General features: G+C 50.0%; 4 protein-coding genes across 4 annotated transcripts; 2 read left to right on the plus strand and 2 right to left on the minus strand.

Moving 5' to 3' along the window:
• Positions 1-216: 216 nt before the first annotated feature.
• BO87DRAFT_374083 (putative integral membrane protein) lies at positions 217-2,059 on the minus strand. The gene is made up of 6 exons (XM_025622709.1): positions 1,672-2,059; positions 1,602-1,621; positions 1,510-1,546; positions 1,393-1,460; positions 867-1,339; positions 217-804 (listed from the first exon to the last, which is right to left on the minus strand). Exons 1-6 carry the CDS (start codon positions 1,847-1,849, stop codon positions 438-440), a joined length of 1,143 nt encoding a protein of 380 aa, XP_025482515.1. The 5' UTR covers positions 1,850-2,059; the 3' UTR covers positions 217-437.
• A 1,586-nt stretch (positions 2,060-3,645) lies between these two features.
• Positions 3,646-5,413, minus strand: BO87DRAFT_374085 (uncharacterized protein). The gene is made up of 5 exons (XM_025622710.1): positions 4,865-5,413; positions 4,645-4,800; positions 4,247-4,569; positions 4,109-4,178; positions 3,646-4,036 (listed from the first exon to the last, which is right to left on the minus strand). The coding sequence occupies exons 1-5, from the start codon at positions 5,166-5,168 to the stop codon at positions 3,903-3,905; spliced, it is 987 nt and encodes a 328-aa protein (XP_025482516.1). The 5' UTR covers positions 5,169-5,413; the 3' UTR covers positions 3,646-3,902.
• A 1,247-nt stretch (positions 5,414-6,660) lies between these two features.
• On the plus strand, positions 6,661-8,624 carry BO87DRAFT_302222 (putative MFS sugar transporter; the record flags this gene model as incomplete). The annotated part of the gene is made up of 8 exons (XM_025619193.1): positions 6,661-6,732; positions 6,797-7,071; positions 7,130-7,676; positions 7,731-7,818; positions 7,874-8,072; positions 8,123-8,223; positions 8,274-8,372; positions 8,428-8,624. 8 exons carry the CDS (start codon positions 6,661-6,663, stop codon positions 8,622-8,624), a joined length of 1,578 nt encoding a protein of 525 aa, XP_025482517.1.
• A 2,495-nt stretch (positions 8,625-11,119) lies between these two features.
• BO87DRAFT_219948 (uncharacterized protein) lies at positions 11,120-13,258 on the plus strand. Its single transcript, XM_025618677.1, has 2 exons — positions 11,120-11,146; positions 11,208-13,258. Exon 2 carries the CDS (start codon positions 11,432-11,434, stop codon positions 13,175-13,177), a length of 1,746 nt encoding a protein of 581 aa, XP_025482518.1. The 5' UTR covers positions 11,120-11,146; positions 11,208-11,431; the 3' UTR covers positions 13,178-13,258.
• Positions 13,259-14,298: the final 1,040 nt, after the last annotated feature.

Here is a 14,298-nt window from a genome sequence, read left to right on the forward strand (position 1 = left end):
AGACAATCTCGTGACGGGTCAACCCTGGGAATGTGCCCTATTGACTTCATCTGAATATGACGTCATGGCTCGTTCTCCCAGGTACCAGAGAATTTCTTAGTTCCTCACGACCCAGAGTTCATTAATTAGCAGATAAAAGGAAGCACACAAGCTTCTGCAATCATGTGGGTCCATCAGCACCTTAAGTTTTACTACCCTGCAATGCTTGTCACAATGTTCGAGCACGTCAATAGTCATCATGTTGCTTCCTGGCGTCAAAACATACACAGACATATATCGATATCAAGGCCAATATGAGGTCCGGAAGGCATATGATACACTATATTAATATATATACGTTAAAAAACCATGTCGATTCGTCGAGATGTAAGCCGGTTAAGGCACCACATAATGATATCCCCCGGAACGCCGCCATACCGCCAAAAGACTTTTACCTGTCATTCGTGCGAACTGTACCGCGATGTCACAGTAGTTGACACGTCCACTGTTCTCATGATCCCCATGGTCTCTGTGCCTTGTCGCTCTGAATCGCCACGGACTGTGGTCTCGATCCTTGGCGCTTCCTGAGCGTTGGGGATGAGAATGTCCTGGTCCGATCCAACCTCCGTCAAGGTCATCTGGTTTTTGCCCCTATCTGCGCGACTGGGACGACTATTCTTGACCTTGCTCAATTCGTACTGTGATGTCTGGGTATTCTTGTGACTGGAGTATTTGTTGCTCGTATACTCGCGGTGGGTACGGGAGATTAGAGCTGAGAGTGCAGGCAGGCAGGCACAAATGACCCCGATCGTTATCTCGGCATTTCTGACCACGAGGGAATTGTCAGATGGGTGATACAATGAGTCCAGTTTAGGGAGCAGCCGTACCCGAACATGTTAATGCGCATGAAAGCCAGTGTTCCGTCCTGTGATTGCCCCGTCAAAATAATGAGAATCAGACGGACAATACTCGATGCACACGCTAGTCCTCCAGCTCCCAATACGACCATAACTCGTAATTTCTTCTTCAGCGGTAATTGTAACCCCACCGTCAAAGGTAGGGGAAGAATGAGGATAGCCATATCGCTAACGACACTGACAACCGCATCGGCAAGAATGATTGATGTCTGGTCCAGGCATGACCCCGGTGTGTCAGGGGCCCAGAACTTCGCTATTGGGTCGCAGATTCGGATCTTGACAATGACTGCTGGAATATAGTAGGCGAGCATAATACCCAGGAAGACGTAGATAAGTATAACGGTTTTTCGGTAAGGGCTGAAGACTCGTGCAATGATCCAAAGTAGGGACAACTTTGTTAAATATGCGGTCGGACCATACATGACCATTGTCACATACACCGTCTGAGAAAGTTAACACAGCAGATTGGAGATTGTAATAGACTCATTCAACTTACCTTCTCGAAGGGTATGCGATGGGATACAGGCACATCAGCGTAGTGCACCCCGCCCCCGAAATGGCCCACTGAACTAACATTCAGCAAACCTCCGAAAAGAGCTTTATTCATACTTACTGATCAAAGCAATAATCGAATAACACACACCAAGAAACTGCCAGTCAAATAGTTGAGCATCTCATTCAGTAGGTTGGCATCAATGTCCTTACCCAAGCACCTAGACAGGTCCCTGTGTGTTCGTTAGCACTGGCCATCTGGAGCTGCTCATTAGGCTCTTACAATCCTCTCTTCGAAAGCCGTCCATGATGACAAGGCGGGTAAAACATCGCAGAGCAAAGAAAATCGTCATCGTAGTGATGCATAGTATCTGTGTCGCCAGATTCCATTTCTGGACCGACCTGTCCACATGTTTATCTGTCGTGCCGGTGTCATCACGTCCAAGCAGCTCTGCGAGCATCGTGACAAACGGGTAGGCTTCACGGAAGCGCTTCCAAAGTGCTGGAAATAAATGAATGTCCCAGCAGTCTGGGTTTAAGTCCCATTTAAGACTATATCACAACCAAATTTGGGAACTCGGGGTCATGACACATCAATCAAGGTTGATACATCGCGAGCAATAAAGCTCTCCGATTCGTCCTTTACCACAAGCACCAAGCCTTCATTTTTTTATTTAGACGGAGGCCGTCACCCCTGAAGGCGATAGCGCAGGCCCTAAGGAATTTTACTCCTTTGCAGAGCATCCTCCGACAGGGTTCCGGGCTAGCCAAAGACAGGGGTGCAATGAAGGAAGTACGACTAGTCCATGGGCTTTACTTTTTTCCGAATCAAGAGCCCAGTTGTGGGCTGGTAGTGGTTCGGTAAGTGGGCGATCTCGCCAAGTGCTCGAGAATATTGCCTGATTGCTAACTAGCACTGGAAAGAATCCTTTTCGACTCCGTAATCCGTCGCTGTTCGGCGCAGGAAATTGATTGCTTGAAATTTTCAGTTTCGGACCCATTCCATTCTAGACTGGCGATGACTAAATAAAATGCCACTCTGGGACAGGAGTGTGTGTACTCTGTACTGCGTGTAACTATGCACGAATCTGCATGGTCAGTGTCAAAGCTCAGAGTCCCCTCCCCCGTCTCACATGTTGCACATGCGTTGTGATGAAGCGGGAACCCATGCGTGCATTCGGCTAAAGACTTTGGGGGATTAAATTTTGATCAGCAGATGATCAGGCTTCGCCTTTTCCAATGGCTTGTTCTAGTGTTGGAATGTAATGAAGCCAACACAATTATTGAAGCAAACGGGTAAGGGCGACTCGGGGAGGGGGTGGGATGAAAGAGAGATGTCGATCGAAAGCCACGCCAGATTCTGATCCATCCCCTTCGCGGGTCAGAGATGCACATCAGCTGTCGCTTACGGTCTCATACCGTATGGGTACTCCGTAAGGAAGTCAAGGCTGGAATGACTGGGGCGGGCGCGCGCCGGGCGGCAAGTGGGGCCCGCCAGCCGTCTAAGAGAACTTAATGCCCGTGCGGATGCAACGCTGTTACCAATGGTGGGCCTCGCGGACGTCAATCTTGCCTTACCCGGCATAGCTGGGGTCTCGTCTTAGATTATTGTGAAACTAAAACAACTGGTCGCCTCGATGGCTCGACGAAAAGAAAAAGAAAAACGAAAAACAAAAGAAGCAAGACCAGAAGTACGATGCAGGAGCTGGCAAGGGCTGAGGGGTCCTGAGCAAATTTTTTCGTACAAACCCACCACGCTGTCAAGCAATGCGTTTGTTTGGCTGGTTACAGTTAACACATTTGCTCCCCGGTTAGCAAACGTTTCTCCGAGATGTGAAAGGCAAACGCACTGTAGACTCGAAGTGGAGTCATGCGTTTCTTTGTGTTCCCTTCCACGCGTGGCAGAATGTCCCGGACTTTCTGTTTACCATGTGACCCTGGTGATGACCACAGATTATCCCCCGTCTAAGCCAGCCTTATCAAAATATGCTAATTTGCCATAGAGTTTGCGCGGTAAAGCACTCCATGGTCTGACTTTCTTTGATTCGAATATCTTAATCAACTGCTTTGGAATCGGTATTTCCAGGAGCAGGCAGGTACCTACCTCTGTATGTCGTGGTTCTTTATCCTCTGAAATCCGCCTGGTTGCAGATTAGGTCTAGTTTCCACGTCATGTCCTAGTGGCCATCGCTGTTCCCAATGACGCCTGGAAAAGTGGACGGTTTCATACTATAGCTCTACTATCTAAACCCGTTGTCCGAATAAGTATGTATGTGCTTTCTCATTCATTCTCGTCGCTTATTCTAAGCGCACTTACTACACTTCATCCCCACTTCCATTTGTCCCTCCTTATTTCCATCTCGGCTATGTGTAGCCTTTGAAGGTCTCCACCTCCAAAATTTCGTCACGAATATGGGAGAAGGAAATTCGGAAAATATGATCCGCTTTTAGCGTCCGTGGCTGTCGTGTACAAGCGGTTTGGCCCCAAACTAAAGCGCTGTCGGTAGGTCCGGCTTAGAATATAGCCATGATGTTGGGGGGTGAAGATACCCCTCCGGGCATGTTCAGGGGGATAGATGCCACAAAGAAAGACCAGCGCTGGAGATCTTGGCAAACTTGAGACAGTGCTTCTAGATCAAACAGCTCTCCTGTCAAAGGTAAATCCGATCAGTATATTATTGGAGATCGCTTCATATTGCATGCAATTGATTTCAACGTACCGATTGGCATGCCCCAGCCCGCAAGTACATACTCATGCAGGAACAAATCAGGCGACTGGGGTGGGTAAACCTGTTACATGTCAGTCAACATGTACTTGGATAGTGATGCATTGCATAAGATTGCAGTGGATGATATACCTCCCAACTAATTGCATCGCTGGCAATCGCGGCGAACCTGGTATCCCAAAGCCATCGCAGCACATCCGTAGTTGCCTCGACACCTGCATGCTCCGGGCTCGGATTGTCCGAGTATTGCCGCTTCTGGTCATCTGTCATGGCGGTATCCCATTCCTTCGTCACTCCAATGCGAACAAAAAGTATATCGCCCTTTTGAAAAGTAATGCCACACTCCTTGGCAATTTCCTTGATATCTGAAAGCCGGATTTGATGTGTCGAAAATGTGCTGTATCTGATTCCCCTCTTTTCTGCCCATGTGGCATAATCGATCAATACCCCGCGACCTGTCGAACAGCATGCGACACCGCAATTAGTCGCTTACTCCGAAAGGTCAATCAATAAATAGGTCAAATTCCTACCAGCAATCCCTTCTTTGGCCCAATGCTGCAAGCCGATCCGATTGTTCGTTCGATCATTGATTTCCTCGACGGTTGCGCCACCATAGAACACACGCTCGGTTTGGCCCTCAACCGTCTGCGAAAAATGCCGCAGACCATCCCACTGGCTACTTTGTTCTATTCTGGAGTTAGCCCAGGGGGGTGGTACCGCGGGCGAAAGGAAGAATAGTGCATGACCTACGAGGATTCATGGTATAGACATCGTCGAAAGCCACACCGCCCAAAAGCGGAATGATCTGATGGTGGCATGGTTGACGGTTCAGATTAGGATAATCCAACTTGGTCAGTTCCCAACCCATCGTCACCCGTCGCCCGGTCTTGATTTCAGTGGCAGCAGCATTGGCCACCACCTCGGGGGTCAAGATCGCAAGCTTCCCTAATCCTTCTTCGCGGCTTCCTGGCTTGCCAACCCATACTTGCTTTGGGTTCGGCAGCTCATCAAATGGTACATCGAAAGGCGACTGACCAGGTTTACCCGACGACATATTTCTGAGAAAGATAGCTCGGCCGATCGAAGGAAGAAGAAAACACCACAGCACGTTGGGAGACGGAAACCAGGGATAGTTGGACAGCCAGCTGAAACCCGTGTACGCATAGGTTTTAATATCTCATTGCACGATGGTTCAACTACCTGTTGTAGCCTTTGGAGGGTGGTTCTATTGCTTCCAATAGTTACTAAGCCAAATGAAAAGGGTGGGGATGAAAGACAGACCGGTTCGGCGCCGTTGTCATAGCGGATGCACTAGATCCAGAAAATCAATAGACGGATCGCAGCGACGGGCTACCAGGCCCGCATCTGTTATAGTACTTGCTCCGCACCCAACTTTGAACCCCCTGTTCGGATTTACACGCTACACATAAAACGTAATACTGAGGATTGCACCAGTTTAATACAGTCCCGCCGAGTCCACAAAAGCGAGGCCACAGAAGAGGGCTCGGGGTTACGAAATCGGCCAAACCGTCTGTCTATGATGCCTGAGCGTGCATACGCACCTGGTTACAAAGCAAACGCGACCTGAACCATGCTCACTCAAGGTGGATCTTAACTGACATCTTATGGGTCATCTTATCGGTTGAGATTTGAGAGCCATGAACCACCGAGCGAGTCAGGACTGACAAGTGACAACTGATCAGGATGCTGATGGCAGCCACAATAAACCCGAACGGCAAACCAGGCTGTCAAGGTGGAATGGAGAGAACCTTAAGTCCTTTCAGTTGCCTATTCGGAAGTAGTGAGTAATCCAGAGGAAGCGGCAGACCGCAGAACATACATACTTACAGGCATAACGGTAACGTACGTACATGCAGTAACAGCACGGGACTCCCCAAAGGAGCTTAGTGTCGGTTCCCTTCCTGGTAGAGACCGTTTTTTGTCAGGCTAGCGAGGCAACGACAACTAATGCATCCTCTTTCTTCCCTCCCCTGGTCTAGAGCAAATCAATTGTCGAATGGCGACCATCGGCCATGCTTCTTCAACCAGGTGATCGAGGAGCCGTTATGTCGCTGGTCGGTGGTTGGTGGATCCACTCCTTCATCGTCAACTCCACCCGGCCGGTGCTCTACGCAAAGGGAAGTATACTCAAGGCAAAGCTAGAAAGCTCCCACGAGCTAAGCAACTTAGTGCAGGATGTGTGGGAGTCTCTGTGGTGCCGTTTTCTCTGCCCGCTTACCCTGCGCTGAGAGATATATCCCAGGCTGATGTGCCGGCACCTTGACTGTCTGTCTGTCATACACGGTTGTTGTTTACATTTTCATTTCTGCCCGGCATTCCTTCCGCCTCTTTTCCCTCACCCCCCGGTCCCAGACCTGTTCCTTTCGGGTGGTACATGATCAAAAATTGAGCCGCGTGGCTTGCTCAATATTGTTTCATCTGATGCAACGTGCGGGTTGACCTGTTTGCTCTTCTTTCTGGTTATATTGCTTTTTCTCTTCCCACTTTGGCTTCGATCTACATCCATTGCTTCCATCTAGCTCGCCATGGGGACGTTCGGGTCTCAGACCAGTACCTATAATAGGCTGGTCACTATATTTGTTGCCGTTGGTTCCATGGTGAGTATCCGGAAATCTCTCTTCTGCAATCGCTCCTAATTTTCCTTTTCTCCAATTTCAATAGACATACGGTTACTGCTCCTCGATTATCTCAAGCACGATCGGTCAGCCAGGATGGTTTACATACTTCAATCTTCCTCAGGAGGGCGAGCCGGGTTATGCCTCAATAACGACTCCTGCTATATCTACAGCGAATGGCGTCTTCAGTGCTGGAGGTGCGGTTGGGACGCTCTTCATAATGTGGTCGTGTGATTATTTTGGTCGGAAACTTAATATCCAGTTGGGGGCTTTCTTCTCGATGTTCGGAGGAGCACTTCAAGGAGGTTCTAATTCACTCAAGTGCGCCTTGATTTACCCTCCCCATCTACTGCTCATGCCCTTGGCTAACTCTACCTAGAATGTTTCAAGCTGGGCGATTTGTCTGCGGCCTCGGAATTGGTATCCTCGTGACCGTGTGTCCAATGTACCTTTCCGAGATGTCTAGTGCCTTCCGTCGTGGTTGGCTTGTTGGCCATCATGCCATCTTTCTGGTTTTCGGTTACATGCTTGCCGGCTGGGTAGGCTATGCCTGCTACTTTGCTGAAAATAAGATCGGTACATTTGGCTGGCGGTTCCCACTTTGTCTACAGTGCTTGCCACCTCTCGTCCTGCTACTAGGATCGCCTTGGCTCCCTCGCTCTCCACGCTGGCTGATCAGTAAGGGGAAGCATGAGGAAGCCAAACTGGTCCTTGAGCGACTTCGCAGATCCCCAGACGATCCTAACAACCTGGTTGCTAAGGAAGAATACTTCCAAACTGCCGAGCAGATCCGTCTTGAAGGGGAGCGATTGTCTGCCTATGGAAATGTGTGGAACGCAGTTCTGAAAAAGAAGTCGTACAGGAAGCGCATGGCTATCGGCTTTTTGACCCAATGGGGAGCTGAATTCGGCGGACCGCTGATCATCGTAAGTGCTTCTCTACTGAGATCAAGCTGAGATCCGATAGCTTACATCGCGCAGAACAACTATGCGGTTCTTCTATACACCAACCTTGGCGAAACGGGCGGAATGCCACTGCTCCTGAGTGCGGTCTGGCTGACAACTGCTGGTAAGATGGAGACTGGTCAGGCTATGAGGGTAAAGACTAATTGGTGTGTTTTTAGGTGTCATTTACAACCCTCTTGGTGCCTGGCTTCACGACAAGGTCAACTCTCGTCGCAAGATGTACATTACAGGTTTTGTCGGAATTATTGTTACCACTTCTTGCTTGGCTGCCATGACCGCACAATACGCGGGCACCACGAACCGGGTTGGTAACGGGTTTGGCATTCTGTTTATGTACCTTTACCTTGCATTCCAAGGGTAAGCATATCTCCACAGATTATGATTTCAGACTACTCATCTCTCAACAGAACTTTCTGTGATACAACGATGTATCTTTATGTGTCTGAGATTTTCCCTACTGAGATTCGCCCAATTGGCATGGGCTTCTCCCTATTTGGACAGTTCGCCGGTAAGAAACTGTTCTGATGCAAAGCCGTCCTAGCTACTAACGCATGACAGCGACTCTCATCCTGCTTCAGACCGCGCCGATGGGTTTCGACAACGTTGGCTGGAAGTATTATCTGGTTATCATCTGCTGGTCCGCATTTTTCATTCCGGGTGAGCTAGCTACGTCTTTGCAATCTTGGTATTCGTACTGATAGGTGGCTTCTAGTGATCTACTTTTTCTTCCCGGAGACTGCTCGGTTGACATTGGAGGAAATTGCACAGAACTTTGGCGAGGAAGTTGCGGTCCATCTAACTGACGCGACGGACGAGGAGAAAGTCCGCCTCGAACGTGACCTTGAGAAACGGCCTGATAGTGTGCCGCAATCCAACTCAAGTAAGGACAACGAGACTGAGGCTGTTTAGCCTACTTCACATCCGAAGGGGGAATGGTTCTGTAGAAGAGACTGCCAAGAGCCTTTTTGAGAGGGTACGCCAGCTGCCATCTTATACCGGACAATGGCTTACAGTGTATACAGCAATAATAGTATGTGACAACCACATACAAGGCCCAAGGACTGCTTAGCGTTTCGAGATGCAAAGTCTGACCACGCTAGTAAGCTGGTTTTGATGCAATTGATGATACCCTGGTTATCGAAGAAATGATATAGGTGGCAGGCAGGAGCATATATACCAAGTTTATTTCTTGACATATCAAGTCCTGATCTTGTTTGGAAAGTGCAGACATTATGGCGATGATCAGTGACACGACATTACTATCTCATGTTAACCTACTCTAATTATAGTGACTGACAATCAATGTGTGTTCAGTGGATCACCTTCCTTTGGTGTCATTTCAGAGAGAAGCCGCTACATGAAATAATATGGGAGCCTGGATGCTACTAACACCTCCGGGATAATACGTGTCCGTGCCAGGCAGTTGGGAAGGCAACACTGGGATGGGGCGTTTCAGCCTGGCGGAGGCCAAATGGCATTACGTGAGCATGGATGAGAGTCCCCGGCCAACGAGCTGGGGCCCAGGCGGTATAGTAGCACCATCAGCAGCAATAGCAGGCTACAGAGAGCCAGATAGATAAGAGGTGGAAACGGACTGTGGTATATTGGTTTTACAAGCCTGTCCTGAGCACACCACCTGGGTATCTGCAGCGATTTGGGCAGGGGAAGCTCCGTGCAAGCGGTTACCACGTTCCGGTGCACTCCGTAGAGGGACCCTGGGAGGGGCTAGGTGAGAGATAAAGATGGGCTCTGGTGCCATGCAAATTGAGAGGACCGGGATGGTGTTGGGGTGAATCAGGTAAGGAAGGTCAGATGACCACTCATCCTTTGGAATAGTGATTGATATTAATTACTTCAGTGCTGTGCTACTGATGAAAAGAGGGTCGGCTCATTTCCTGAAGATCCTCGTCTCGCACGGATAAGTTGGGGGAACTGGGAAGTGTGGCCGTGGCACCTCAGGCACCCACGGGGGTTTTGGGTGCTGGCACCAATCAGGAGGCCTCGTTGGACAATTGGCCAGTCGCCCCCTCCTTCCGCTAGTCCTCTTCAGTCTAAGGGGGGCTGAAGCGAGCCAATCAGGAAGCACAACAGCGCCTGAGCGACGGGCGAGCGTCTCAGGCAGACTTCCCAGGCCATCCAGGAGAGTCAACTAAGTAGTAGTCACTGCCAGTAACTGCTTGTAGTAAGTAGTAAGTAGTAAGTAGTAAGTACTACTCTTAGTAGTAGTAAGTAGAGTGATTCGCATGATCGATCCCAATCAATAGTTCCAGTTCCCTTCTTCTCCGGGTCTGCTTGCTGTCCCTTTCTCTCCTGCTGCTGCTGCTGCTTCTCTTTCTTCTTCGTCTCCTTTCATTCCCTGTGGTCGTCCCTATTGCTATTCCTATTCACTACCAACTCCTCTTTTCTCCCTTCCCCGCTGGTTCTTCTCTTTCCCTTCCCTCCTCTCTCCGTCTTTCTCTCTTCCCTCCTCTCTCCGTCTTTCTCTCTTCTCTCCTCTCGGTCGCCCTCTTTCTCTGCTTCCCCCCCTCAGCCTCTCACCACTTACCAACCCTTCCCCTACCCACCCCGACTTCAGTTCTTCATCATTCCCCCCCTTTTTCCCTTCACATTCCTTCTCCATCAGTGTCTATTCATCTCACTACTTCTACTTCTTACCTTCATTTCCTAATCCTTTACTCTCCGTCTTTCCCACGAACCGTTGCTGTTGTTGGCTTAACATTCTAAAAGAACTTGAAGTTCCTTGGGTGGTCTGCCTGGGGCTCCCGGTTAACTGGACGGTCCTCTTCTTAAGCGCGGAACTCGAACTGGGAAAAGGAAAAAAAAAAAAGGCACGGAAAAAAAGAAAAAAAGAAAAATAGCGGCCAAACACGCGCCGAACTCCCGAAACGAAGCAACCCGGCGTCGCCTCTCGTTTCTTCCTCCACTTCTTTCTTTTCGTCAGGTTCGACGTGCGGAAAATAGCAGTCACAAATCGGAGAGGCACAAAAGGAGGATTAGTTTAAAAAGAGAAGAAAAGTGGATAAAAAAAAAGCATCAAGGAACACTCCGCCAGAAAAGCGAAAAAGATTTGAATTTACCCTCCCTACCGCGACCGCGTGCTCCTCCCATCTCGACGGTCTGAACGGTAGACCAAACCTTCTCGTCAACTGCATCTTGTGTCTCAAGCATCATTTTCTACGGTTACAAGGGAGTTGCAGAGCATCTCCGGTCCGTTTCTTATCTTCTGTCTTTTAATACAGAGAACCTCCGTCCTCTCGTCATCCGAGACTCGCTCAGGTCTTCCGTCTCGTGAGCTAGCTGAATCTTTTCATCGGCTTCTGAGGACGCCCGGCCTTATAATCGCTTGTACACCTGGTTATTAATCACTCATTGGCCTTTTTCGCCTATTCTACCAAGGCACATCTCTGTGTGTGCCTTTTTGTATTCTGCAGGTACGCTGAATTTCTCCGTGGACACTGCCCCCAAAAGCCAGGCTAACACCGCTTCCCACAGGGAGTCCGGACTTTCGCCCCGTTCGTTGCCTACCTATTAACCCCTCCGTTTCCTGGTGTCGGTTATTTCTTCGGTGCTCCATCCTATCCTCGACCTTGTAATATTTTAATACGCCGAAAGATCCTTTGTGGTCGACCTCATCGCGTCTCCGATCGCTAAATCGTTAGCACCATTTCGTTTCGTCAATTGCACATACTGTTTTATACTCCTTTACAGCTACGAGTATGGACGCTGGCGGTCTTGCTCAAATGACCTACAACTCCTCTTTCAACAATGGCAGTGCCCTCGGGGTGCCTGGAGCCAGCTTTGGGTCACGCAGGAAAGGTTCCCATATCAAGCGTCTGAGCGTGCCTCCACCGCACATCTCGACTATCGATGAGTCTCAGCCATCTGCACCAATTCCGACTCCGCGCACCAGCCGTTCGCACCTTCTCGCTGGCTTAAGGACGGCTCCCAAGTCAGCCACGATGCCCTCGGCTTCCCAGCGCCAGCAGCACCTTGGCTTCGAAGGTGATAGATATGGCAATCATTCGAACCGAACTGCAGATCGCGTTCCTCAAACCGCCATGGGAACCGGATTCCCTCGTCATTCGTTAGCCGTCAACCAGGGTCTGGACATGAACACGGGCCGCCCCATGTACACTCTGCCGGAGCAGGTGCTCGCACCTCCGGCTCTTGACATCGCTGGCGATACGCATATCGACGAAAGCCTGTACGCGGAGTTGATGTCGACCAACCTCTTCTTGGCTGCCCAGCAGCAGCGCTTGCAGCAGCAGCTGATCAGCGTCACCGCGGCCGCTCAGCAGTTTCAGGGTCTGAATCTCGGAACACCTGTGATCCAGCAGCAGCAGCAGCAGCAGCAGCAGCAGGATTATTCTCCTCTGTCCCTCCCTGGTATGGGTTTCTATCAGCAACAGCTTCAGCAGGGCGTGCAGCCCGTGGTGCAGCCTGTTCCTGGACAGCCGGGGCTCTACTCGGTTTACAACCCCTTGACTGGGCAGCAAAACTATATCTATGACAATACCTTCCAGCAGGACAGCTCGCCACAGTACCAGGAAGAGGAGACCCAGTCTCCCTCTGTTCAGGTGCCTACCTTCAGAGCTGAGGTGTCACCGCCGCCTGAAAATCGCCACTCTCCTGTGAATGTTTCTCAGCCTGTGTCTCCTCCCAGCGGCCGTTCATCCCCGCAAGAAACTGCCCCTCTGCCTCCTCCCTCGGCCAATGCCTTCCGCAGGGGTCACAAGAAGAGCTCATCCTTTAACCCCGCGCTCAAGATGCCACTTGACACGGCCAAGGCTAACACTGCCATCACACCCGCGGCTCCCAAGACTGCGGCGTTGCCTCAGACCCCAGCTACTGGAACTTTTGGGCCCGGACAGGCTCGTGCGGGCGAGCACCCGATCCGCCAACCCCGTGGACCACCGTCTCTTGAGGAGCTTACAGCCAAGCCAACATCGAAGCACGAGGGAAGTAAGAACTTCGCCACCCGTCAACGTCGACGTGCGGTGCACAACTTGGTTCGTGCGGGCATCGAACGTCGTGGCGAAACCCGGAGCTTTGGCTGCCATAGCAGTGGTGGTACCAATACTCCTGCGAGCGAGAAGGAATTCACGTTCTCCGATGGGGATGATGCCACGGTTCGCAGTGGTAGCCTGTCCAGCAAGCCCAGCCTGGGTAGTCTTCGCGCCGCTGCGAACGGAGCCATTGGTTCTGAGAGGAAGGAGAGGTCTTCCCGAGAACGCCGATCTCAGGATAGCCCGTACAACACCACCCCCATCAGCGAAGATGGCGGTTTCTTTGGCGGGAAGTTTGCCGAGGTTCGAGCGGATCAGGCCTCTCCGCGAACCGGATCACCCTCAGTGGCTGCTGTCGTCGCTGGCCAGAAGACGGTAGCTCAGGGTCAGGAAAGACGCAAGACTCCGATGCTTGTGCTCTCCAGCGCTGAAAAGCGTAAGACCCCGATCATGTAATGCCAACGTCGTACATAATATGACTTGAGACGTAACGGATGCGCAAAGCTTGGATGAATTGTCTTTTTCTGTTTTGTACTTTTTTTTCTTGTTGGATACGAGCTCCTGCAAGCACCGCAGTTCTATTTCTACCCGGAATAAACTAGACGGTTAATCTTGATGTCATGGCAGGATTTTTGAGAGAGAGATCCTCAGCCCTAGCCTAAGCTTCTCTCTCTTCTTTTTGACACTGTGCATGGACACTTGGCCAGGACTCTGCCCCGTCGATGACCCCATCTTTCTGTCTGACGAAGCAAGCCTCGGATGAAATGTGAATTCTTTTCTAACTGTTATTATTCGCACCCTCTTTTTCTCTCTTCCCCTTCTTATTCTTTCCTTCGACCTGAACAGATTGATGAACCACGAGACCAGAATCATTAAATCAAGATTTTCCTTATCTGTTTGTTATTCTCCCTGCCCACTTGAACTGGTGTCTTTTCGATTCTTCCAATCGCAAGAATCTGCTGGAATTGGTAATAGACCGTGCTTGACTCGTCCCATTACTACTCCCTTTTAACTTTCCTTTCCTAGCACTGGTCCATCTGGGGATGGGGATACTTTTGTACGTACATACATCTGGTTATGTATGCTCTTTCTTTCTTTTTTGTTGTTTTTCGACCAGAGTTTGGACACTACTGGATACTGAATGCTAGAGGGCTACTGCTACCTATATGCTTAAGTGGACCTTGGCTTTTACTACTACTCTGCTCTTAATGCAAATCTACATATCGACAGTATTTGTACTCTTTCACCGCCCCTTCCAACTGTCACTGGTAGTAAATACCTGCTATCATTTAGTAACTTGTTCATTCATCAGTTTTGTCATCTATTACATACTATAAGCTGATGAGGTAACATCTAACAAGAACATGGAAAATATATAGAAAGAGAGAGAGAGGGCGGGAAAGGGGGAAGATGAAAGAACGGAATGGGAAAGCAGGAAGGGGGAAGGTTCTGAAGATATACTGCAGCTATGGCTAAATCTGCTCTGCTAGGCTATTGATTCACTAAGAGAGGGCGCGAGGGTGAGGAGGAGGAGAAGGAGAAGGAGAGACGGAGCGGAGGGAGGAATTTTGAAACTG

Source organism: Aspergillus neoniger, assembly GCF_003184625.1.
Source record: "Aspergillus neoniger CBS 115656 unplaced genomic scaffold BO87scaffold_7, whole genome shotgun sequence".
In the NCBI taxonomy this organism is placed as follows: Eukaryota; Fungi; Ascomycota; class Eurotiomycetes; order Eurotiales; family Aspergillaceae; genus Aspergillus; species Aspergillus neoniger.

Coding starts and splice junctions, on each gene's coding strand:
- BO87DRAFT_374085 (XM_025622710.1), bottom strand. CDS start 5,168: ATGTCGTCGGGTAAACCTGGTCAGTCGCCTTTCGATGTACCATTTGAT. Junction 4,570..4,644: donor GGCCAAAGAAGGGATTGCTG/GTAGGAATTTGA, acceptor GCTGTTCGACAG/GTCGCGGGGTATTGATCGAT. Junction 4,037..4,108: donor GGGCTGGGGCATGCCAATCG/GTACGTTGAAAT, acceptor TACCTTTGACAG/GAGAGCTGTTTGATCTAGAA.
- BO87DRAFT_219948 (XM_025618677.1), top strand. CDS start 11,432: ATGGACGCTGGCGGTCTTGCTCAAATGACCTACAACTCCTCTTTCAAC.
- BO87DRAFT_374083 (XM_025622709.1), bottom strand. CDS start 1,849: ATGCTCGCAGAGCTGCTTGGACGTGATGACACCGGCACGACAGATAAA. Junction 1,622..1,671: donor CGGCTTTCGAAGAGAGGATT/GTAAGAGCCTAA, acceptor ACGAACACACAG/GGACCTGTCTAGGTGCTTGG. Junction 1,340..1,392: donor ATCGCATACCCTTCGAGAAG/GTAAGTTGAATG, acceptor TAACTTTCTCAG/ACGGTGTATGTGACAATGGT.